General features: G+C 43.5%; 1 protein-coding gene across 4 annotated transcripts in view; it reads right to left on the reverse strand.

Annotated features, from left to right (window-relative positions):
* The window catches only part of nup153 (nucleoporin 153), a 70750-nt gene that overhangs the window by 22114 nt on the left and 22037 nt on the right, over positions 1 to 26599 (reverse strand). Inside the window, exons 6-15 of one of the 4 annotated variants that reach the window (XM_085988899.1) lie at positions 25107 to 25223; positions 16870 to 16914; positions 16136 to 16189; positions 14278 to 14424; positions 9125 to 9177; positions 8886 to 9006; positions 4071 to 4193; positions 3369 to 3461; positions 1818 to 1896; positions 1576 to 1701 (exon numbers count right to left, since the gene is read on the reverse strand). In XM_085988899.1, coding sequence (XP_085845025.1) covers positions 1576 to 1701; positions 1818 to 1896; positions 3369 to 3461; positions 4071 to 4193; positions 8886 to 9006; positions 9125 to 9177; positions 14278 to 14424; positions 16136 to 16189; positions 16870 to 16914; positions 25107 to 25223 — 958 coding nt within the window. The remainder of the gene's footprint in view (positions 1 to 1575; positions 1702 to 1817; positions 1897 to 3368; positions 3462 to 4070; positions 4194 to 8885; positions 9007 to 9124; positions 9178 to 14277; positions 14425 to 16135; positions 16190 to 16869; positions 16915 to 25106; positions 25224 to 26599) is intronic. The other 3 variants (XM_085988900.1, XM_085988903.1, XM_085988902.1) reach the window with 3 other exon arrangements.

Consider the following 26599-nt stretch of genomic DNA (forward strand, 5'->3'; position numbering starts at 1 on the left):
ACAGGAAACTTTTTTTTTATCCGGCACGGACGGGACCGATGTGGTGCCAGTTCATCAAAAATTCCGGATAACTGAAAGCTATAGTAAAAGATACGGAGCCGAGAGCTCCGTATAAAGCAATAAACCCTGTTGCTTAGCAACAGGTTCAAAACAATGGCCACAAGTTGCAAGCGTCTCTGTAGCTTAGCAACAGCTGCAGCCACACCCTTGCACAGCAACACATGGAGGAAGGCAAGCAATAAAAGCTACCTGAACCTACTCCTGAATTTTGCCGGTTAACCGTCATTTCCGGTTATTTAGGTGCCGGTTAATTGAAAGTTTCCTGTAGTATACTGTGTTCGCTGCTCACGATGCGGTCTCCTCTACATTGGGCGACCGCTTTGCGGAACACCTCCGTTCAGTCCGTAAGGGTGACACGGAGCTTCCAGTCGCCTGTCACTTTAATTCACTGCTTCACTCCCACTCTGATCTCTCTGTCCTCGGCCTATTACATTGTTCCAATGAAGCTCAACGTAAGCTCGAGAAACAGCACCTCATCTTTCGATTAGGCACTTTACAACCTTCTGGCCTCAACATTGAGTTCAACAATTTCAAACTATAACCCCTGCCCCCATTTTTCATGCTGTATGATTTTGCCATTCCCATTTGCAACATTTTATCTTTCCTGCCTCTTTCAAAAGCACAGTATGTTCCTTCAATGCCCTCCTGTCTCTGCACCTGCTTAATATCTGTTACATATCCAGCCCTTTCCAGTTCTGATGAAGGGTCCCAGACCTGAAACGTTAACTCTGTTTCTCTCTCCACAGATGCTGCCTGGCCTGCTGAGTATTTCCAGGATTTTCTGTTGTTATTTCAGCACTTTAACATATCTGTTCATCTGAGCAAATCAACAATATTGTACACGTGGTCGATACTTGAAACGCAGCCACATTACTCCAGGACTCCCCAAACCAACTCAGCTGGACTGTACAGTCCTCACTGAACCAAACTTCCAGGCCTGGTGCAGGACAAAATCAGGTTCGCAGATAATCTAACCAGAAGTGCTCATAATGTATAATTGAACCCACTTGTATCTTTTTACCTCTCCCAAGAGATCACATGGTTTCATGGGGTAGAATGTATTTGTTGTGATACACAAGGTATTGCAATGTGGGGGGCAGGCTCGATGGACCAGATAGTCTTTACCTGTTCGTATACAACCCAAGAATAGAATCAACATTAGTGTAGCACAAAGATGATAATTTAATTTGCATAACTACTACTTGATGAGCAATCACCTTTATCCTTTTCAGCTTCCCATCACATATCATGGGGTTGCCCCTATACCTGTCAATGCAAGACACCTGTATAGCTTGGTGCCTGGGTTGGATGGCATTACTGAAAAACACTAACCATCAAGCACCACAGTCTAGCTGTCAAGCCAAGTGTTAATAGAGTTCATGATTATCTTCTATGTGGCAGCTTGCTGGCTATCCTCCAAGTGAACCCTACAAGATGGATACTACTTTTGTTAGAGCGGGGGCGGGGGGGGAAACGGGCTTGTTTCTAAATGCTCTTTAAAAAAGGAGTACTCACCAGGCCCTTTTAAGATGTCCAAGACACTGCCTTGCTTCAGAGTTTTGGCAGGTTTCAATGGTCCATCACATTCATCTTTTCTCTTGTTTGTTGGTGTACAAATAGAAGGCGATGAGGTGCATTTTGCTAAAAGATTGCATAAAAGATTTTCAGTCGTCAGTGTCAAGCTCTGTGCTGATGGCTCATTAATTAATTTTTATATATATATATAATTATATATATATTAGTAAAAATGTGTATACCTGCATTAATGGATGGTCTAGCAGATACAAAGACAAGTGGAACTGATTTGTCAATTGGCTCACTAAAGGTAAATCCAGTCTTTGTGATGGTGGGGAAGAGGGGTGTGGAAAAAGAAGAAAAATAGTAGCATCAATTTCTACAAGTGCAGACAACATTATACCAAAATCCACTATTGCTGCCACTTTATGTTCAACAAAGATCCAACTTCTCAACTCCATACTTAGCAACCGACGCTTCAGTGTGTACACTGGTGCCCAGAAGAGCAGATATAGGACAGTGAACAATGGACTCCCACAGGGTTCTGTCCTGGCACCCATGTTATTCAACGTTTACACCAGTGACCTGCCCGAAACAGAGTCCCGCAAGTTCGTATACGCTGATGACATTGCCTTGGCCACGCAAAACATGAACCTGTCCATCACCAAGGAGAACCTGACCAGTGATTTACAGAGGATAGAGGCCTACTTATGCTGATGGCGACTTCAGCCAAACCCTCAATAGACTGTCATCTTGACATTCCACCTAAACAGCCATCAAGCAAACCAAGCTTTGAAAGTTTCCTTTTGTGGCGCAGAGGTAAACCATGCCAAAAACCCCATGTAATTAGGAGTCATGCTTGATCGCACCCTGTCGTATAGACAGCATCTCTATATTAAAGAGGGTCAACTTGACCCAGAAACTCGCCGGATCCACATGGGGAGCAGACGCTCAAACCCTCCGTACAGCAGCACTCACCTTGGTGTACTCTACAGCGGAGTACTGCTCTCTGGTATGGCTATCAAGTCCGCATGTCAAATCAGTTGATGTTCAGCTGAATTCTACGAGAATTATTACTGGTGTGCTTTTCTCGACACCAACACCTTGGCTGCCCGTGCTTGCAAACATCGCACCACCGCACCTACGCCGCAAATATAGTCTCCAGAGAATACAACTGCTACACCAACAAAGACATGCCGACTTGAACAACCTACCACCAACCCACCTCAAATCTAGAAGGCCATTTTGGACTGTCGCCGAAGCCCTTCAGCAATCTCCCTCAGCCTTGATGACCGATGGTGAAATGCTTGGAAGAACTGCAACATACGGAATGGATTCCTTATAGAGGACCCCACAATACAACCTGAAGGACCAAACCTTCCTCGCAAACAGTGGACAACTATCAACCGTCTCAGAACAGTCATGGTAGATGCTGCCATCTTCTCCATAAAAGATTAAAGCATCCCCATCATGTGACTGTGGAGCTCCTAATCGGACCCTAGAGCACTGCCCTCAGAGGAAATTCGCAGCCAGCCTACAAGATATCCACGCTGTTACACCGGAAGCTTTGGCCTGGATATCTGACTTCGATATTGACATTTGATTTGCTTTACTACTACCATATGAAAGAAGAAGTATGTTCAATAATTTGGAAGTTGTGCCGAATGATCTCCAATCCAACTACTCAAATTGTAGAAATAAATTGAGCCAATATGGAGATGACATTTTTTGAAGACAGTTTACTCTCAAACAATGGAAATTTATAATGATTTTTGCCCAACAAAATTACTTACAGACACTGAAACAGGTTGCAGATTTGCCTCGGTTGCTTTTATATTCGGTGTAGAAAAGGTAAAGGCAACACTGCTAGGACTGGATACCACTGCCTGTATGTGAATAAAGAGGATACAGGTTTCAGAGCTGCTCTTTTCCACTTTTTTGTTAAACTGCTTCTTACCCTGGCCTAGGTAAGTAACTGATCTGATCCAAGGTGTTCGTCAATATTGCTGTCAGAGGGCAAAAAACCACCCTGTCAGATGGTATGATGCCAAACATTTAGATGATGTGCTTATTTTGCATGCAACACTAGATTTCACAAGTGTCCCAGAAATTTGTGTGTAAGCGTATACTAAATCTCAAACTTCTAAGTTTACTTTCCTTTGCAAAAAGATGGCAAAAGCCAAAGTGCTTTCCATGAACAGAAATTGAATCTCGTCAGCTTCAAAAAGGTACAAACTTTTTACTTTTTTTGATACAGACGGCAAGAGAAAATCAAGGTATTTCGAAGTTTAAACCTACAACCAACATTTATAACTCTACTGCAAAGGGCATACTTCAACAGGCAATTGCACCAAAATGCTGTAGTAGGAATCCCCCAGGACAGAGCTATGAGATGCACTGGCATGAGCTGGATGTGATCCACACCCTCTGCAATGGGTATATACCATGAAAACATGTGAAAAACCAGGCAAACAAAAAAAGCAACAAGCATTTACCTTGTCAGAAAAAGATTTTGTTACAATGGGTGTTACAGCTGTAGAAGGGGAGCCAAAGTTGAAGGTAGGCAATGCTGTAGTTTTAATTGGTAAAGATACTTCTGGCAGTTCCGGGGCCTGTACCTGCAGAGGACACAATATTTGCAGTTATAGTTGTAATATACAGCACAAATGCCATTTGGCAATGAGCAAACATATTGCATCACTCCTATAAATGGCAAGTAAACATGCATCTCAAAAATGTTTGCAATGTCAACTATAATACAGTACACACGTCACATAAAACAATAAGAGGAAATTAATTAAAAGGTTGCAATTTAATTCCAGGGCTCAAAGCCACTTAGTTCACAAGACAGCAGTGTTGCTAACTTGAGGGACTTTATTGCAAAACTTGCATTTTGGCCCTTTTGGGCTATTCACAATACTGCTCGAAAGGCTCTGGATTCTGCCATGTGGAGTCTGGGCAAGTCTGTTTTGTCCGGTTCCAGACCCAACTCTGCGCTGCTCCATAGCTCTAGGCCACATCACTTCTGCTCAAATTATTTTCTTGGTAATATTTATTTTGTTTTATGCCTCTTAGCCAATGTTTGATTTTCATTTCATCGTTCTTTGTGAACATGTAAACAGAGCCAGACACAAGTCCTTTGAAAACAGCAATATAAGTTGCTAAGAAAAAATAATTCAATTGTTTAGGGATTTTCTAAAAAGTCACTTAAGAATACAAAATGGGCAAGGTGTCAGGAGCATACAATCGCAATATTTTTAGACTTCGGTGGTTAGTAATATTGGGATCATTCACCTAAATTCTAAATAGGTTACTGTCTTATAACCCATGTCCATGTATCCCTTAAGCTATATTATCAGACCCAACTAATGTTAGATTACCTATCTTTGGCAGTCTTCTTCACTCTTTTAATGTAGTTCAAAATATATTTGGAGAAATTATAATGGGCAATAGGAAATGGCAGAGACATTAAACAAATACTTTGCATCTGTCTTCACGGTAGAAGACACAAAAAACATTCCGCAAATAATGGGAAACCAAGGGTCTAGAGAGAATGAGGAACTTAAAGAAATCAGTACAAGTAAAGGCACAGTACTGGAAAAATTAATGGGACTAAGTGGCGACAAATCCCCAGGACCCGACGACCTGCACCCTAGGGATTTAAAAGATAGATGCAGAGATAGTGGATGCACTGGTATTAATCTAAACAGTCCCCCAGGATTGGAAGGTAGCAAACATAACCCCACTATTTAAGAAAGGAGAAAGCGAAAAAACAGGAAACTATAGGCCAGATGGCCTGACATCGGTAGTAGGCAAAATGCTAGAATCTATTATTAGGGGCGTGGTAAGAGTACTTAGAAAATCGTAATATGATTAGGCAGAGTCAACATGGTTTTATGTGTTTGACAAATCTGTTAAGAGGTTTTTGAAGATGTAACTAGTAGGATGGATAAGGGGTAACCAGTGGATGTAGTGTATTTGGATTTTCAAAAAGCATTCGATAAGGTGCCAAACAAGAGGTTATTACACAAAATTAGGACTTACGGGATTGGAGGTACAGGTAGACTACCCTTTATCCGGACTTCCGAAAACCGAAACCCTCTAAAAACCGAAGGTTTTTTCGTTCAGCGTAAGTCGTGCGTACGACTTACGCTGAACGAAAAAACCTTCGGTTTTTAGAGGGTTCCGGTTGCGGAAGTTCGGATAAAGGGTAAGTCGTGCGCACGACCCCCCGCCGGCCCCCCCCGCCAGCCCCGACAACCGCCGACCCCGCCAGCCCTGACAACCGCCGACCCCCCCGCGGACCCTGCCGGCCTCGACAACCGCCGACCCCCCCCCCCGCGGACCCCGCCAGCCCCGACAACCGCTGACCCCGCCAGCCGCCGACTCCCCCGCGGACCCCGCCGGCCCCGACAACGCCAGCCCCGACAACCGCCGACCCCCCCGGCCCCGACAACCGCCGACCCCCCCCCCGCGGACCCCGCCAGCCCTGACAACCGCCGACCCCCCCCCCCCCGCGGACCCCACCAGCCGCCGACCCCCCCGCGGACCCCGCCGGCCCCGCCAACCGCCGACCCCCCCGGCCCCGACAACCGCCGACCCCCCCCGCGGACCCCGCCAACCCCGACAACCGCCGACCCCCCCGCGGACCCCGCCGGCCCCGACAACCGCCGACCCCCCCGCGGACCCCGCCGGCCCCGACAACCGCCGACCCCCCCGCGGACCCCGCCGGCCCCGACCCCCGCCGAGCGTCAGCGTAAGTCGTGCGCACGACCCCCCGCCGACCCACCTTCCGAAATCCGAAATTCTCCTTTATCCGAAACTCGGCTGGTCCCGAGGTTTTCGGATAAAGGATAGTCTACCTGTAATATATTAGCATGGATTGAGGATTGGTTAATGGACAGATAAGAGAGTAGGAATAAACAGACTTTTTCAGGTTGGCAGGCTGTAACTAGTGGGATACCGCAAGGATCAGTGCTTGGGTCTCAGCTATTTACAATCTATATTAATGACTTAGATGAAGGGACTGAGTGTAACTTATCCAAGTTTGCTGATGATACAAAGTTAGGTGGGAAAGTAAGCTGTGAGGAGGATGCAATGAGGCTGCAGAGAGATGTAGACAGGTTGACTGAGTGGGCAAGAACATGGCAAATAGTATACAATGTGGGGAAGTTTGAAGTTATCCACTTTGGCAGGAAAAACAAAAAAGCAGAATATTTTTTGAATGGTGAGAGACTGGGAAATGTTTGCACTCAAGAGGGACCCGGGTGTCGTTGTACAGAAAGTTAACATGCAGGTACGGCAAGCAACTAAGAAAGCAAACGATATGTTAGCTTCTGATACAAAGGGATTAGAGTATAAGAGTAAAGAAGTCTTACTACAAATATACAGGGCATTGGTGAGGCCACACCTGGAGTACTGTGTACAGTTCGGGTCTCGTTACCTAAGAAAAGACATACTTGCCTTAGAGGGAGTGCAACGAAGGTTCACTAGACTGGTTCCTGGGATGAGGGGATTGCCCTATGAGGAGAGATTGAGTAGACTAGGCCTATATTCCCTAGTGCTTTCAAGAATGAGAGGTGATCGAATTGAAACACAGAAAATTCTTACGGGGTTTGACAGGATTAATGCTGGGAAAATGTTTCCCCTGGCTGGGGAATCTAGAACACGGAATTACAGTCTCAGAATAAGGGATCAGCCATTTAGGACTGAGATGAGGAGAAATTTCTTCACTCAAAGGGCTGTGAATCTTTGGAATTCTCTACCCGAGAGCTGTGGATGCTCAGTCATTGAGTATATTCAAGACAGAGGTTGACAGATTTTGGGGAATTAAGGGATATGGGGATAGTGCGGGAAGGTGGAGTTGAGGTAGAAGATCAGCCATAATCTTGTTGAATGGTGGAGCAGGCTCGAAGGGCCAAATGGCCTACTCCAGCTCCTATTTCTTATGTTATGAAAATTAATACATCAAACTAGGGGTGAGAAGTGAGGCAAACTGCCGAGAACCTGTCCCTTTCAGGATTTGCACCAAACTGCAGCCACAATAGCTACTCCCCTACCGGCTGCCTTATTCTAAAGTTCTTTTTAAAAACAGAACACTAATTTTTAAATATAGGAAGGGGCAGGAAAGGAAGGATCTTACATGGAGCAGTTTTGCATCTTTTCACAAAGCATCACCAGCTTGATTTGACAAATGGAGCTGTGGCTATCGGAAAATGTTAAATAATCTAACCTTTTGTATTGTCTCTCATTCGCAGTGTAATTGTAACCATCAGTACAAAAATCACTGAAGGATTTTTCTGCCCTTTAGAGGTTTGTGAATGACAGACTCTTCATTTCCACGTCACCTGCAAATTTCACCAATAGCTATAAATAGTACCATAATAAATGCACCTTTTATTACTACAGGTAGACTATCCTTTATCCGAACTTCCGAAAACCGAAAACCTCTAAAAACCAATTTTTTTTTCGTTCAGCGTAAGTCGTGCGCACGACATGACCAGAGTGGCGCGTGACTTATGCTGAGCAGGGCAGAGGGTCACAGAGTTCCCTCCTGGGTAGGAGATTGCAGGCCGAGCCGGGCAGTGTGGAGGTGGTACCGGGAGAGTGAACCCAACAATACAGCGGCCGGTCCGATATTCTTTCCCCCCCCCCCACCCGACCTGATTTGCGGGCCAGCTTAGTAGGAGTCAGCCGATATCCGGCTTTCCAGAGAAGCAGGAAGGGGAATGAGACACGGAACAGTCGCAAGAGGTAGCCTGAACTTTTAAAATTTATATTAAATACAAATTTCCCAGTCTTATAATACCTTCTGAAATCCGAAAAATTCCGAAAACCGAAACTCAGCTGGTCCCAAGGCTTTCGGATAAGGGACAGTGTACCTGTATTGAAGTTTTCCTGCTGTTTTCCCCATTCAGATTCATTCATTCATTCATTCATTCATTTGACTATTCTATGACAAATCCACAAGTTTGAGCAGAATACAATTCTCTTCAATGTTTAGTAAATATAATTAGCGGGTTCTAGCAGATGTCCAACAATAAACTGTGTAACAGCACAAGTTAAGTGTGGAAATAAATAATCTGCGCCATTCACAAAACTCAAAAAAGGCACAAAAATCCATCATTTAGAATAAAGAGTCAAACCAACATTTCTTGCAACAACACATGCAAGGAATACTGTATAAAGGGAAAGCTCAACAGTGTAACAATCACTCTGCAGAAATGCCTGGATAAAGATTCAGTGCTGATGCTTGAAACACTAGCAAGCAATACTCAGTGTTTGAGAATTAAAAGTCAATTTACTCTAACCTCCTGTGCACCTCTGGATGAGTAATGCCCTTTTTCTCTCTTCATTTTTCCTCCAGCTCCCCCAGATGTGAGGCCATTGGTTGCATGAGAACCAATTAGTTGATACGAACAGCTGTTATCACTACAATACAAATAAAAAGGGAGAGTGCCTAAGAAAAATGGACTAATTAATGATACAGTATTTTAAAATTCATGTCTGACAAAGTAACTTGATGCCAATAGTATTGCAGGTACCATACCTTTTTGTTGTTTGAAGCCTTATTTCAGGGACAGGCGATTTCTCCCTCACTATCTGAAATCACAAAGAGAGATTGAAATTGAATACCTGGACCTATTTTTTAAAATATATATACAATCCCTTTGATATACTTGTTTAGATTATACAGTTTTTAAAGTCAAATCAAACAACAAATAAAATTTGGCAGCTTACAAAATTGGATACTCATTTAAAGCTGAAGTACCCCAAAAAGTAAAAATTAAGTACATTATTTGGCTTGCTTACATTTGGTAAACTGCTGGACATTTCATTACGTAACTTTCATGTTGTTTTAACCTAGAAGCACCATTTCTGCCCAGTGCAACATACCAGCATACTTCGTGGACTGAAGTATGGTTACAATCAAAATAACTGAAGTCACAACTACATTTAATAGTTTCTAGTGCCAAATCCATAGCACCGTTGAAACTGAAATTGCTTCTCAAGAGGTTACAGTTACTCATTGTGACTGGGTACTCCAAAACTCATCCATTAAACTGTGCTCCAGTTCCCATTAAACATGATGAGAACAGCTCTGTGTAATTCCTACGTGGAGTGGTAGGATGCCGATACACATTCACAATTTCCTACATGAAGTAACAGACGGTTGATGAAGGTAGTGTAGTAGATATTGTATATATGGACTTTAAAAAGTCATTTGATAAATACCACGACAGACTGATTAGGAAAATAGTAGCACATGGTATTTAAAGGGACGGTGTTAACTTGGGTACGTAACTGGCTAAGGGATAGAAGGCAGAAAGTAGTGAACGGTTGTTTTTCCTGATTGGAGAGAAGTATGCAGTGGGGTCCCCCAAGGGGTCAGTATTAGGACCATTGCTTTTCTGGTTATAAATGACAGACTTAGGTATAGGGAGTACAATTTCGAAGTTTGTGACATGACATCGGAAGAGGAGATTAGAAATGATATAACCGCATGGATAAGTACCTGAAGGAAAAAAATTTGCAAGGCTACGGTGAAAGGGCGGGGGAGTGGGACTAGCTGAAGTGCTCTTGCAGAGAGCCGGCACGGGCTCTACGATTCCATTCTAAGATTTAAAATAGAGGAGAAATATTTAATAAACTAATCAAACTCAGGGGATTAAAACCTCTGGTCCTGACAGATTGCATCCGCGCATTTTAAAAGAATCTAAGGGAGAGATAGCAGAGGTACTATTACACATATTTAAAAATTCATTAGAAAAAGGTATAGTGCCAAAGGACTGGTGGATAGCTAACATACTACAGGAAACTGTGTGCTATCCGGCACCGACTGGACCGAGCTGTTGCTGTCCCATCAAAACTGCCAGACAAACCAGCGCTAATGTTGAAACATAGAGATTTTGAGCTCCGTATCTGGCAACAAACCCTGTTGCTTAGCAACAGCTTCTAAACAGTCGGCCATACCTTGCAATCGTCTCTGTAGCTTAGCAACAGCTTCAGCGAGACCTTGCAGAGCCTGACTGGTGGAAAAAAAAGCAACGAAAAGAAAAAAAAACTAACGAAACGGCTCCTGATTTTTGCCGGTGGCTCGAGCATTCCGGACAGTTAACCTCCGGATAAACCAAAGTTTCCTGTACCTATATTTAAGAAGGGAGATAGAACATGTCCAGGGGACTATAGACCAGTCAGCTTAACATCGGTAGTAGTAAAAATAATGGAATCCATGAAAGAAAATAGAAAAACATCTAGAAACCAAAAATATAATAATGAATAGTCAACATGGATTTCAAAAGGGAAAGTCTTACTTGACTAACCTCACTGAATCTTTGAAGAGATAAGAGAGAGAGTAGACAAGGGCAATGCAGATGATGATATATATCTAGATTTCCTTATTTCGATAAGGTACCATATAATAGACCAATGAATAAGGTCAGACCATGTGGAGTCAGGGACAATTAGCAGAATGGATAGCTAGCTGGCTGAAAGACAGAAAGCAAGAGAGATGGGGAAAGGGTAGCTATTCAGAGTGGCAGAAGGTGGGAAGTGGGGTCCCACAAAGATCAGTGCTGAGATCACTGTCATTCACAATTTATATATTCATGATTTAGACTTTGGAATAAAAAATCCCAATTTTTAAATTTGCGGACGACACCAAATTGGGAGGGATAGTTAACACCGAGGAGGACTGCAACAAATTACAAGACAACATTAATAAACTTGAAGAATGGGGATATAATTGGCAAATTAATTTCAACATAGACAAGTGTGAGATATTATATTTTGGTAAGAAAAATAAGGAGGTCACATATTACTTGGAAAATAAGAACTTAAATGGGATGGAGGAACAAAGGGATCTGGGAGTACAAATCACTAAAAGTTGCGACAAAGTCAATAAGGCCATAAAAAAAGCAAACTAAGCACTAGGATTTATTTCTAGAGGGATAGAACTGAAAAGTAGAGAAGATATGCTAAACTTGTATCAAACCTTGGTGATACCACACTTGGAAGTAGTGTGTGCAGTTTTGGTCGCCATATTATAAAAAGGATATAGAGGCACTGGAGAGGGTGCAGAGAAGATTTACAAGGATGATACCAGAAATGCGAGGGTATACATATCAGGTAAGGATGAACAGGCTGGGACTCTTTTCTCCTGAAAAGAGAAGGCTGAGGGGTGACTTAATAGAGGTCTTTAAAATTATGAAAGGTTTTGATAGCGTAGACAGAGAGTTTTTCCACTTGTGGGGAAGAGCAAAACTAGAGGTCATCAATATAAGATAGTCACCAAGAAATAAAATAGGGAATTCAGAGGAAACTTCTTTACCCAGAGAGTGGTGAGAATGTGGAACTCACTACCACAGGGAGTATAGTTGAGGCAAATAGTATAGATGTAGTTAAGGGGAAGCTAGATAAGCATACGAGGGAGAAGGGAATAGAGGGCTATTCTGATAGAGTTAGATGAGGAAACATAGAAACATAGAAGATAGGAGCAGGAGTAGGCCATTCGGCCCCTCGAACCTGCTCCGCTATTCAATGCGATCACGGCTGATCATCCAAATTCAGTACCCGGTCCCTGCTTTCTCTCCATACCCCTTGATCCCTTTAGCCTTAAGAAATATATCCAACTCCTTCTTGAATATATTTAATGAATTGGCCTCCACCGCCTTCTGTGGTAGAGAGTTCCACAGGTTCACCACTCTCTGGGTGAAGAAATTCCTCCTCATTTCTGTCCTAAATGGCCTACCCTTAATCCTTAGACTGTGTCCCCCTGGTTCTGGACTCCCCGACCATCGGGAACATCCTTCCTGCATCTAGTCTGTCCAGTCCTGTCAGAATTTTATAAGTTTCAATGAGATCACTTCTCATTCTTCTAAACTCCAGCGAGTACAAGTCCAATCGACCCAATCTCTCCTCATACGTCATTCCTGCCATCCCATGTATCAGCCTGGTGAATCTTCGCTGAACTCCTTCCATGGCAAGAACATCCTTCCTCAGATAAGGCAACCAAAACTGCACACAATACTCAAGCTGTGGTCTCACCAAGGCCCTGGACAACTGCAGCAAGACATCCTTGTTACTGTACTCGAACCCTCTCGCTACGAAGGCCAACATACCATTCGCCTTCTTAACCGCCTGCTGCACCTGCATGCTTACCTTCAGCAACTGGTGCACAAGGACACCCAGATCTCGTTGCACTTCCCCTTCTCCCAATCTATTGCCATTTAGGTAATAATCTGCCTTCCTGTTTTTGCCACCAAAGTGGATAACCTCACATTTATCCACGTTATATTGCATCTGCCATGTTTCTGCCCAATCACCCAACATGTCCAAATCATCCTGGAGTTTCTCAACATCCTCCTCACAGCACACACGCCCACCCAGCTTTGTGTTGTCTGCAAATTTGGAGATATTACATCTAGTTCCCTTGTCCAGATCATTCATATACAGGAAACTGTGTTATCCGGAGGCTAAATGTCCGGCAAAAATCAGGAGCCGTTGTTAGTTTTTTTTTCTTTTCGTTGCTTTTTTCTCAACAGTCAAGCTCTGCAAGGTCTGTAGCTAAGCAACAGCTTCAGCTAGAGACGCTTGCCGACTGTTTAGAAGCTGTTGCTAAGCAACAGGGTTTGTTGATTCACACGGAGCTGAAAATCTCCGTATGTTTCAACATCAGCGCTGGTGTGTCCGGCAGTTTTGAGGGAACGGCACCAGCTCGGTCCCGTCGGTGCCGGATAGCACAAAGTTTCCTGTATATTGTGAATAGCTGGGGTCCAAGGACCGATCCCTGCGGTACCCCACCAGTCATTGCCTGCCATTCGGAAAAAGACCCATTTATTCCAACTCTCTGCTTTCTGTCTGCCAACCAGTTCTCTATCCAAGTCAATACCTTGCCCCCAATCCCATGTGCCTTAACTTTACACGCTAATCTCTTATGCGGGACCTTATCGAAGGCCTTCTGAAAGACCAGATACACCACATCCACTGGTTCTCCCGTATCTATTTTACCAGTTACATCCTCAAAAAATTCCAGTAGATTAGTCAAGCACGATTTACCTTTTGTGAATCCATGTTGACTTTGTCCGATCCTGTCACTGTTTTCCAAGTGCTCTGCTATTACATCCTTTATAATGGACTCTAGCATTTTCCCCACTACCAATGTCAGGCTTACCGGTCTGTGATTCCCCTTTTTCTCTCTACCACCTTGGAAGGATGGGAGGAGGCTCAAGTGGAGTATAAACGCCGGCATGGACTAGTTGGGCCAAATGGCCTGTTCCATTGCTGTATGTAACAATGGAATATGGGAAACACAGAAAATGCAAATACAGGTTGAGCGGCATGAATCCGGCAACCTCGGGACCGAGGCCGAGCCGGTTTTCGGGTTTTTCTGGACTTCGGAACGTGTTTCTGATGTCCGAAGTCCAGAAATCCGAGCCCAGGTTGCAATATTTCCGGACTTCGGACATTAGAAACACGTGCTGAGTCCGGAAATGCCTGGGCCCAGGTTGTGCTATTTCCGGTTTTTGGTAAGCCTCCCTCAGGGTGTCTGGATTCTGGAACATTTTATGGATTCCAGACCCCTGCCACCAATCGTCCCAGAATCTGGAACTCTGGATTTGGGATGCTTAACCTGTATAACCAATAAAGCTATTAAGCAAATATAACAGGCAGGTATTTAAAAAAATAACATTTATTTCTTACATTGTTTCGAATCTCCGTCCTGTCGATATGTCTGTTACCCTGCCCTCCAGGGGTCAAAGAGGGCTTGAAAAAAATGGATCTATTTGCAGCTCCAGAAACAACCATAGGTGTCTGAAGTTTCTGGACCGGAGGAGACTGTGTTTCCTGCTGAAAATAAACAGCAGAATTGGATTTTAAAACTTATAATTACAAATTTTAAATTTGCCAAACTTTTTGTAATTGTGGGCCATCTAAATCAAAGCTATCTTAAATTTAGTTGTTCAACAACTCAATAGTCAAATGTAAATTTATTTGCCCGTGGAAACAGAGAAATCAATTACTATACTTAGTACCCAAATGAAGATTAAAGACATTGGCCTAGAAATTAGGTATAGCCCCGCCAGCTCGCTGGTGCCCAGAATTTACCGCTGGGCGCGGAGCCACTCGCGCCCAACCGATATTCAGTTTCAGCGCCCCAAGTCGAAGCCGGCCGCTATTCAAGGGTGTGGCCGCCCCCGCTTGGGGCGCTGAAACTGAATATCGGCGCGCTAGTTGCCGCAGCGCCACCTGCAGCGGAGCAGCAGGCTGCGGTACTGCAGGCCTTCCTCCCTCTCTTAAGGGGGAGGTGCCTGCAACAGCCGGAGCCCCGATCGAGAGTGCCGGCAAAAGAGCCCGGCACAACGGAGAAGTGCCGGGCTCCCGGAAACCAGCCGGCAATGCCGCGGGGGGGGGGGGGGGGAGGGAGGGGCGGTGGAGGAGGCCGGGGAAGGAGGTGCGGGCAGGCGGCCGCCGAAAAAGCGGCCGGCCGCACCTCCACCTTAAAGCGCCCCGCTAAGGCTGCAGTAAGGACCCGGTCTCCGGATGTTATTAGCGGCCGCCACGGAAGAGGCGGCCGCTACTGAAGATGGGGATCGGGCCGGTGTCGGGGCGGAACCGGGGCGCTGCGCACACCGATGACGTCATCGGTGGCGGCGCAGCACTAACGGCTACCGCCGCAATTAGCGCGTCAATGAAGTTCGCCCGAAGTTTGCAGACTGGCGCAGAAGCCCTCTTTGGGCGGTCACTGGGCGCAAAGCCCACTGAATTTCTAGGCCAATGTACAAAAAGCAAGGCAACCCAAAAGACTGAATAATTTCCTCAATGTAGAATTATTTAGCAGCTAAAAGTTTACAAATAGAATGGATACACTGAAGTTCAGAAGCAGTCCTTCTTTCCAAAGCCCTTCCCTTTGCCAAACTTAGCAGGAACTGGCTCGCTATGCTGTACACACAAATGAACTACTTTCACCCAGCAACAGCTGAATGTACCATCAACAGCTGCTCTGGCAGTATTGTGCTTCTGCTACTTAAGCCCATTTGGCCTCTGTTGTCACTGCTGTATTCCTCGTCACAGGTGCAGTACTTCAACTTTTTAAGAACAAACACTGCAAGACTTTTCAACAAGGTATTTTAACATGATCTGCTGGCACAATATCAAGAAGTGTTGCTGTTTGGAATCACAGCTGTTTAAGGTAACAAAACAAATCCAACTACCAATGCAAATAGAAAAGGGGTGGGAGCGGTCAGCACATCTTAATTTTTTTGTTTATGTCTCAAACTAAGTTGTTGGACAACTCTGTACACCTACAAGAAGATATGGGATTACACACTTTGTATTTGCTGCTTGGGTTCCTTTAATGAATTTATACCATGTGCATTAAAAAAAAATCTATCCCCTCCCGGTCCGTCAAAGACAATAGGCAACCTGCTGCTAGATAATGCTTCAAACTCGCCATGATTAAATATCAGGAGAGCGCCTAGGATCCTTTTCCAAGTTAAATTTTCCAAGTTACCCCTTCAAATGGAATTTACATATTTACCCAGTATGGTAAATATCCTACCTTTCTCATCTTGGACTGCCAGCCAGTAACATCTATGGTACTTCTCTCCAAGGACTGAAACAAAATTCATAATGCAAACATGACCAGAGAATTGTGGGAGGAGGATGAAAGTATTAGTTAAGGTGAGGAATGGAGGAAAGAGAAGACAGGGAGAAGGCAGTTTATGGCTTGGGTGTAATGAACACGTATCAGCAGGAATATGTTCTTCAACTCCTCGTGAGCTGTTTAGCAATGTCCAGCAATGCACGTTTAGTGGGTCTGGTGCTCACAATTATGCTTTAGAGATGCATTGGTTTTCCAATTGACACACACTTTGTTCCCAAAGTACTAGTAATTGAGGTTCTACTGTATTATCTTTTTAATTCTCTGATTACAGTCAATATATAAAATTTATATATATGAAAAGTAATCTTAATATTTTTAGACACCAACAGTGCCATTCACATCTTCAGGACGTCAAAAAGCGCTTTAGAACCAATTAATTAATGTCCATTATCGATGTAATCCATCTTATAAAAACTGCAGGGAAGATCAATTTGAACAGAACAAAATAAACACAATTATAACAAGATTTGGCATCTTTCATAGAATAAATTAAATGTTCACAAAATTTACAAAGCATGTATAGGACAAATTAATTCAAAACAAAACTGGAAATTAAAGCTCGTCTCAATATCTAAAAAGCCAATTCCAAAATACTAAATTGCCCATCAAAGACAGTTGTTTTCACTTACCGTAGAGAATGGCGATGCCATTGTAGATGGAATTCTTTTAGCATCCTGAAAGGACAGTGCATAACACGTTACAAAAAGGTTTTTACTTCAATTATTTTAACCAACCATTTATTTTTATTCTCCTTTCTCCTCTCAAGTCTCTTCATATCACTGGCCTAAAGAACAATGTAAGGACTCAACCCAGCCTCCAGTGCCACCCTTTGGCATCACATGGTGGCTGGCTTTCTAAATTTCCTTCGCAGCAAAATGCCTTGCTTACATTAGTATCCTCTCTTTTTTTAAATATATACATTCTATTATGCTTATTGGAACAAAACTTAGATCAATTAATATTTTGCATGCGGTAAAATACAGATACAATCAAAATAAGTTTCTTATAGTTTCCATTACAAGACACGACTGTAACGTCAAACCACTTAGCCAAAAATGTGCATCAAGGAAAAATGGTTTAGATTTTGTTGCTAAATGCTTATACAGAAGACTTTATAAATTACATATTATCTAAACACTTGGTAAGTTTCAGAAGCGATTTTAGATTCAAAATGAAAACAAAGAAATTCAGACAGTTATGAAAGAAATTGAGCGGTTAATGCATTTTAAGTGTGCAATAAAGCATAACATCACCATTACTTTCATGAGATTTCTAAAACCATTGCCAGTACATTTATACAGTAATCCAAAATCAATGGCAACAAGACAGAGGTCAGATCATTTTTTCCCCTGTTTATTGCTCAGGAGCTTGACTTGCTGCCAATTAGTCTCAAGGTAACAAAAAATGTAACTGGACTTAAAAATGAGAAAAACTTTGTTTGAAGATCAATGTATTAAAAGGTTGGTGCAACAGTCATGTTAAGTTCCCTATAAAGATTTCTTGTAATGTCAGATCTAGCTCCAGTGAGGATAAATTTCTACAAACTCTAAAACAGTGTTGTTGGAAATCATGATGGACTGAAGGGGCAAAACCGGTCAATGAAGTCTGGTTTCAAGGTAGGATTCTCACGATATGAAGGCCCACTTTTCAGGTCATGATAGAATGAGCTTAAAAAAATTCCTAGAGTCTACTAGGGACTGGAGGTAGTCTTCGTCCTGCTTTCCTTCCTCTGAGATAAGTCAGTAATATTGGTTTATTCAGCAACCTACAAGTAGATAAAGCAGTATTTGTTGCCATCTGCATTACTTTCCAGCAACTCCATGTCTGAACCTCTCCAATCAGGTTTCCGCCCGTCTCAGCACTGAAACAGTCCTACTCAGAAAATAAAAATGACATACTATGTGTCTGTGTTGCACTATCCCTCCTCATCCTTCTCGACCCGTCTGCATAGGAACAGGAGTAGGCAATTCAGCCCCTTGAGCTTGTTCTGCCATTTGATGAGATTATGGCTGATCTGTGATCTAACTCCATATACCTGCCTTTGGCCCATATCCCTTAATACCATTGGTTAACAAAAAGCGATCAATTGGAGATTTAAAATTAACAATTGATCTAGCATCAATTGCCATTTGCGGAAGAGAGTTCCAAACTTCTACCACCCTTTGTGTGTAGAAATGTTTCCTAATTTCACTCCTGAACGGTTTGGCTCTAACTTTTAGACTCTGCCCCCTAGTCCGAAAATCCCCAACCAGTGGAAATAGTTTCTCTCTATCTACCCTATCTGTTCTCCTTAATATCTTGAAAACATCGATCAAATCACCCTTTAACCTTCTAAATTCTAGGGAATACAACCCTAATTTGTGTAATCTCTCCTCGTAACTTAACCCTTGAGGTCTGGGTATCATTCTGGTAAACCTACGCTGCACTCCCGCCAAGGCCAATATATCCTTCCTAAGGTGTGGTGCCCAGAACTGCTCACAGTACTCCAGGTGTGGTCTAACCAGGGTTTTGTACAGCTGCAGCATAACTTTTGCCCCCTTGTACTCTAGTCCTCTAGATATAATGTCCAGCATCCCATTAACCATTTTGATTATTTTCTGTACCTGTTCATGACATTTTAATGATCTATGTACCTGGACCCCCAAGTCTCTTTGGACCGCCACTGTTTTTAGCTTTTTACCATTTAGAAAGTACCCTGTTCTATTCTTTTAAGGTCCAAAGTGGATGACCTCACATTTGCTTACATTAAAATCCATTTGCCAGTTTTGCCCATTCACTTAATCTATCACTATCCCCTTGTAATGTTATGCTTTCATCTACACTGCCACCTATCTTTGTGTCATCGGCAAATTTGGATATATGACTTTTTAGGTCATCATCTAAGTCGTTAATAAATACTGTGAATAGTTGAGGCCCCAACACAGATCCCTGTGGGACACCACTAGTCACATCCTGTCAATTTGAGTACCTACCCATTATTCCTACTGTCTCCTCCCGCTCAGCCAATTTCCTAACCAGGTCAATAATTTGCCCTCAATTCTGTGGGCTTCTACCTTAGTTAACAGTCTCTTATGTGGGACTTTATCAAATGCCTTCTGGAAGTCCATATAAATAATATCCATAGACATTCCCCTGTCCACTACTTTAGTCACCTCTTAAAAAATTCAATCAGGTTTGTCAGGCATGACCTACCTTTCACAAATCCATGCTGGCTCTCTCTGATCAACTGAAAATTTGAGGTGTTCAGTCAACCTATCCTTAATTATAGACTCTAGCAATTTCCCCACAACAGATGTTAGGCTAACTGGTCTATAATTCCCTGGTTTCCCCTCTCACCATTCTTAAAAAGTGGAGTGACATGCGCAATTTTTCAATCTAAAAGGGACGGTTCCTGAATCTAGAGAACTTTGGAAGATTATAGTTAGGGCATCTGCAATGTGCTCACCTACTTCCTTTAAAACCCTGGGATGGAAACCATCTGGCCCATGCGATTCGTCACTCTTTAGTGCTGTTATTTTCTTTATTAATTTTATTTTACCTATATTAATTTTATTGCGTCCATGTCCCTGATTCAATATTAGTTTCTTTGGGATTTCCGGCATGCTATCCTCTTCTACTGTAAATACTGACGCAAAGTAATTATTCAATATGTCTGCCATTTCCCCATTGTCACTGACAATATCACCGCTTTCAGTTTTTAAGGGGCCAACATTGTTCCTGACCACACTCTTTTTCCTAATGTAACTATAAAAAAACTTCATATTGATTGAAATAACAACAGAAAATGCTGGAAATACTCAGCAGGCCAGGCAGCATCCGTGGAGAGAGAAACAGAGTTAACGTTTCAGGTCTGGGACCCTTCATCAGAACTGGAAATGTAACAGATATTAAGCAGGTGCAGAGACAGGGGGGGGGGGGGGGTGGGGTTTAGGAGGGGAGGAAGGAGTAGAAAGAACATCCTGTACTTTTGTAAGAGGCAGGAAAGATAAAATGTTGCAAATGGGAATGGCAAAAATCATACTGCATGAAAAATGGGGGCAGGGATAATTATCTGAAATTGTTGAACTCAATGTTGAGTCCGGCAGGCTGTAAAGTGCCCAATCGAAAGATGAGGTGCTGTTCCTCGAGCTTACGTTGAGCTTCATTGGAACAATGCAATAGCCCGAGGACAGAGAGATCAGAGTGGGAGTGAAGCGGTGAATTAAAGTGACAGGCGACCGGTAGCTCAGGGTCACCCGTACGGACTGAACGGAGGTGTTCCGCAAAGCGGTCGCCCAATCTGCGTTTGGTCTCCCCAATGTAGAGGAGACCGCATCGTGAGCAGCGAATACAGTATATTAAATTGCAAGAAGTACAAGTAAATCGCTGTTTCACCTGGAAGGGGTGTTTGGGGCCCTGGACAGTGGGAAGGGAGGAGGTAAAAGGGCAAGTTTCTTTTCATACTCCCTTTTTGTAGCTCTGTTTTGTGACCCTTTGCTGTTCTTTGTATCTTTCCCATTCGCCAAGATCGGTGGTATTTTTGTATTTCTGTCTGCCCTTTCCTTTAGTTTGATGCTGTCCCCGACCTCTTTAGTTGTCCATGGCTGGCTTTTTTTGGCAAGTAGAGCTCTTGCCCCTCAGAGGTATAAACTGGTTCTGTATCACAATAAATTCATTTTTAAACATCTCCCACTGATCTTCTGTCATTTTACCGATGAACAGATTTGCCCAGTATACTTTGGACAGTCTCTGCCTCATCCTGTTGAAGTCGGCTGTACCTAAATCTAGAATCTTTAGCTGTTTTGCGATTCTCCCTTTCAAACCCTACTTTGAATTCGATCAGGTTATGATTGCTATTGGATAAATGTTCACGCCCAGTTAGGCTGTTAACTAAATCTGGCTCATTACTAAATCTAATATGGCTTTCCCCTTGTTGCCTCTAGGACATGATGTTGTAGAAAACTATCCCGGACACACTCAAGAAATTCACTACCTTTCTGGCAGGTGCTAGTCTGCTTTTCCCAATCAATATGAAAGTTAAAATCCCCCATTAAAACCACTCTGCCTTTACTACACACTTGTCTAATCTCTGCATTTATACAATCTAGCACTTCAGAGCTACCACCACGGGGCCTATACACAACTCCCACTACAGTCTTAGATCCTTTCCTATTTCTTAATTCAACCCATTAGGTCTCCACTGGCTGCTTACCTCTTTAAATCCTCTCTCATCATTGGAGTGGTTTCATCCCTAATCACTAAGGTTACTCCTCCCCCTCTGCCAATTTCCCGATCTGTCCTGTAAACAGCTTTTGACACGGTTGACCAGACCATCCTCCTCCGTTGTTCAGCTGAGTCGGGTTGCCCTCGTGATTCCACTCTTACTAATCCAGTCATAGCTAGAGGAACTTTTTGCAAAGGTTTCCCTTTCCACTCCTGCACCGTTACCTTTGGAGGAGTCGCCCTTTCCCTCCAAGGATCCATTCTTTTGAGGCACTGGAATGGCTTTCTCTGTAGCAAAGACTCCTTTACTCTTCAGGCCCGGCGAGAGTGGCCTTGGGCAGTTTCCCCTTTCAAGTGCAGACCGGAGTGAGCGCCACCCCTGAAGGTTCTGGCAGGATGCTCAACTATGCAGATGATCCATGCTCCCCAATTTGGGAGGGACCGAGTGTCTTGGGCACACATATTTCCCAGTCTGCCTCACTTCCACCAGAGCCCTAGGAATGTATTTTTAATGCCAATGGAGTTTGCTGGTTTGTAATGATGCATTAAACTAGTAAAGGTAGTGATATCTATTCCATTAACTCTTATCATATTTTCCAATTTGATGCCACATCATCAATAAGGCAGAAATGAAATTAACACAATCTAATAAGGCATGCAGTGGTGTAAAGGGATGAGTTTAATACCATGATTCAGAATATGAAAATAGGTGAAGAAAATCACAACAGCACCAGTGAACCTTCCAGCAGGAAGACACACTGTAATTATGAGAAAGAGTTCATAATGTTAAAAGTTATTAGATACCAGAACTGAGAGGTAAACCTATCTGGAAGGACTGAAGCTCTTTTCTCTAGAAAAGTGAAGGCTGAAGAGTGACCGATAGAGGTCTTTAAAATTATGAAGGGGTTTGACAGGGTAGAGAAAATGTTTTCACTTGTGTGGAGACCAAAACTAATTGCCATAAATATTGAATTTATTAGTGACGATATTATAAAGTATTCAGGAGAAACTTCTTTACCCAGAGAGTAGTTAGAATGTGGAAAACTCTACCACAAGGAATGGTTGAGTCGAATAACATAGATGTATTTAAGGGGAGACTAGATAAGTATATGAGGGAGAAAGGAATAGAAGGATATGGTAATAGGATAAGATGAAGAGGAGTGAGAGGAGGCTCGTGTGGAGCATAAACACTGGCCTGGACCGGTTCAGCCGAATGGACTGTTCCTGTGCTGTAAATTCTATGCAAATTCAGGATCCATTTCTAAACACCAAAGATTAAAGCACGAGCATCTTGCTAGGTTTGAGTTGACCATACTCAGCGACTGAATGTACAGTGTGACAAAAAGACAAGGGGCCAAGACTTGCACCCACAAATGGGGGGAGGAAGGTTTGCCACTATAGGCCTGCAGCAACAGCGGTCACCTGCCCCAGGGCCTCCTGGCTGCTGCAAAGGCAGCCTGAGGATCCTCAATCCAGCAACTGAAAAGTAAGAGACAGCTTTCTGGAGGTGAGAAGAGATTGTTGCTCAGCCTGCCTCAGATCCTCCAATCTGAAGGGGCTGGGTGTATCCTGGAAGCCCCACTAGCCACAGCTGCTGCTGTATTGGGACCTCTGCCAGGAATTGAGGCATGTTTCCATTTTTCTCTCTTCATTCATACCAGGCATGAGGGACTTCAGTTATGAGGCGAGTTTGGAAAAGTTAGGACTGTTCTCCTGGGAACAGAAAAGGTCTAGAGGTGACCCAAGAGGTTTTCTAGATGAGGAGAGGTTTTGATAGAGAAAAATTATTCCCTCTGGAGAATGGGTCAATACCTAGAGGTCATAGGGGGAAAATTCAGTCTCGCCCCGTTTGGGGCGCCATTAGCGGCCGGGCGCAAAGTTTAGCGCCTGGCGCTAATTATCGCCTCTGATGGCAAACTTGGCTTTTATCGCCCCGGAGGTGATTGGAGCGCTAAATCAGACGCTTCACACCCGTCTTAAGGTGCAAAGGCCGAGGAGCGAGGCGCTACCTCAGAGCGCTGGCGAAGCTCATGTGATGTCAGTCAGCAATGGAACACAGACACACTGGCGCCGGCTAGTTCTTAAAGGGGAGGGCTGACGAAAGGTCATCGACCTGAAACGTTAACTCTTTCTCTCTTCACAGATGCTGCTTGACCTGCTGAGTTTCTCCAGCATTTTTTTGTTTTTATCTTAAAGGGGAGGGTGGATTTTGCACTCCATCCACATCCTGCTCATTGCAGCCTTGAATCTCAGCCTGGAGAGACCTGTACATCAAATCTGCTGGAAAGAACAATGGAGAGACCCAGGGAAAGAGCTCAGAGTGCAGCCCCCAGTCTCTACTAAATAGATACAAGGGCAAATCAAAATGAACCTGCAAAGTGCTGCTCAGTATGCAAAACTCCTTCACAGTGTTGAATCTCTCCAGAAGTCTCTTTCTCTCGCTCTCAATGTGTGGTGCCAAAATGTCACCAACAAAAAAAGGCAGGAAGCGGTCGCCTTTAAATAGCGCTCCCCCAGTCCCTTCCTGACTACAAAATGCTCCCCTCAACCTGTCGTTGCTAGCGGCAAGGCAGGGGGCGCCACTCAATATCCAGTCCGGGGCGCTACCAGGGCGCCACGCACTCGACTGACGTCACGATCAGCCGGCGCAGGAGATCGTGGCGGTAGTGTTTAGCGCCGCCGCAAAATGTCTAGTTAATTTCGCGAGCGGCGCAAGCATCGCCGCGCCCGGGCGCTAGTTGCTTTGCACCCCACTAGCGCCCTCTTAAGGCACTAACTGAATTTTTCCCCCATAGATTTCAAATTATTGGCAAAAGATCTAGAGGGGAGATGAGAATTTTTTTCACTCAGTTGTCGAGATCTGGAACACTCTACCTGAAAAGGTGGTGGAAGCTTATTCCATAAATAATTTTTAAAAGGGAATTGTACAAGAACTTGAGGATGAGTAGCTTACATGTAGAGTTACGGACAACAACGGGGACGTGGGACTAAGCACGTCGGCTCTTTCAAAGAGCCAGTACAGGCATGACAGGCCAAATGGCCTCCTTCTGTGCTGCAAGTTTCTATAATTTTATCCGTGGCCCCCTCGTATTTCTCCTCTACACACTGTCCCTCGGCGACATAATCCAAAAACATAACATCTTGTTCCACATGAACGTTGACGACACCCAGCTCTACCTCACCATCACCTTGCTTGGCCCATGCAGTGCCTCTGTGCTGTCAAGACTGCTTGCCCAACATCCAGTCATGGATGAAGTGAAATTTCCTTCAATTGAACATCGGGAAGACTAAAGGCATTGTCTTTGCCTCTACCTACCGCTCCCGCCACAAATTCCGTTCCTTAACCACCAAGCCCATCCCTCTCCCTGGCCAGTCTCAGGCTGAACCAGACTGTTCGTAACTTCAGTATCATTCCTGACCCTGAGTTGAGCTTCCGACCCCATAGCCTCTCCATCACCAGGACTGCCTACTTCCATCTCTGTAATATCACCTGCCTGCCTTACCTCTCTCATGAAAGACAAATTAATCTATTTGTAGTGAAAGGTTTTTTTGATGACTGGATTACACCAATCGCACCCAATATAATTTGAAGATTTTATAGGACAATGAACTTATGAATTCAAACTGCCTGGTGGAAACCACAACTGATAATATGAAGACTCACCGCCAAGGGACTAGACATCTTTTCTAAAGATTGAAGGATACGTCTGGCAGTGGCACTTGTCACTCCATAAGATGGCGAACTTGCTGGTTTTGCTTTCATTTGTCTCCTTATTGGAACCTGGTGGTTATTAAGTTCACAATTTATCAGATTAGTGCTTCAGGAAACGATTCTTTTCACAGAAGATAAGTAGAGTGTTGCGGAAATGTCAATGCGACAACTCCCGTTTTAATCTTTCCACGTTTAAAATTAATGGGAATTACAAACACATGAAACTTGCACACCTCCTAGTGTCTGGCATAATCACAGCTGAATTACCTGTCTTGTTCTATTATTATGGGTGGATAATGATTTACAGTACGAGTAGAATTTTTTTTTTCTAATAATGTGAGTTTGTTTACTGTTCCTTCCACCTGTCATATGACTGCTGTAATCGTCTCAGTATTACACAGCTCTGTGCAAGCTGTGTTCAAAACAAGGCAAGTATCTGAACCACGATGGTGTCATGTTGACTGGCAGTCAACAGGTGCACTGGTCACTACAGAACCCTTTACAAGAAATTTAATCCAGTCAAATTGTTACATTACAGACTGACTTGGCATACAAAGTGTGGAACATGGTAGCGAGCATTACTCACCACTCAGGGCCGTACAGAAGTTGGGAGAAAAGGGAAAATCTGTGCAGCAGTTTACTCAGCAGTGTTTGAGAGTAAAGATTTCTATCTCTTCTCCGATTTGCTCAGTATGCAAAGCAGATTTAAAACAAGTTAGGACAAAACGTAAAATTCTGTGGATTCATGCTGCTGTTTTTAACGCCAATATCTACTTTTAGAACAGTGCAAGTAAACAGCACCAAGTTATGCTACCCCGCTCACACTGCCCAATAGTAAATAAAAGCAAAACTTTGTGCATATATACTTAAATGTATAAAGACAGACAGACATGCACTTATACAGCATATTTCACGACCTCAGGATGTCCCAAAGCGCTTTACAGTCGTGAAGAGTTATGGCTGCTAGAGAAAAGTTAATAGATATTTTCTAACATTAGAAATTTACAGATTGTCTAGCAGACTGCTCGCTGTTTAACTTTGAAGTTTGAAAAGTTGGCTTTGTACTAATCGAGATGATACTTCAAGGTGATTTTATATCCAATCCAAATGTCAACGGGCTGCCGATTCAGTGGAATTAGTTTCGTTAACTCTTGTGCCACCCAAAAGAGGCCTTTTCAGCGATCCAAACATAAAACATCACCATCAGATAACAAATAAAGTCAGCAAACAGGGCACATGATTTAACTGGAGTCATCCAAGACATAAATGGACCAATGCCTCCCTTACTAGGCTTCATGGCATTGGTATAGAAAAAAAAATTATTAAACTGATCTCACCATCACAAAGTACAATAACAGCTTAATATATGAACTTAAAAAAAAAAAAAATAGTTTATGGGATGTGGGCATCGCTGGCAAGGCCAGCATTTATTGCCCATCCCTAAT

Source organism: Somniosus microcephalus, chromosome 5 (genome assembly GCF_052327205.1).
Source record: "Somniosus microcephalus isolate GS21.2 chromosome 5, FLI_Smic_1.0, whole genome shotgun sequence".
Taxonomy (NCBI): domain Eukaryota; kingdom Metazoa; phylum Chordata; class Chondrichthyes; order Squaliformes; family Somniosidae; genus Somniosus; species Somniosus microcephalus.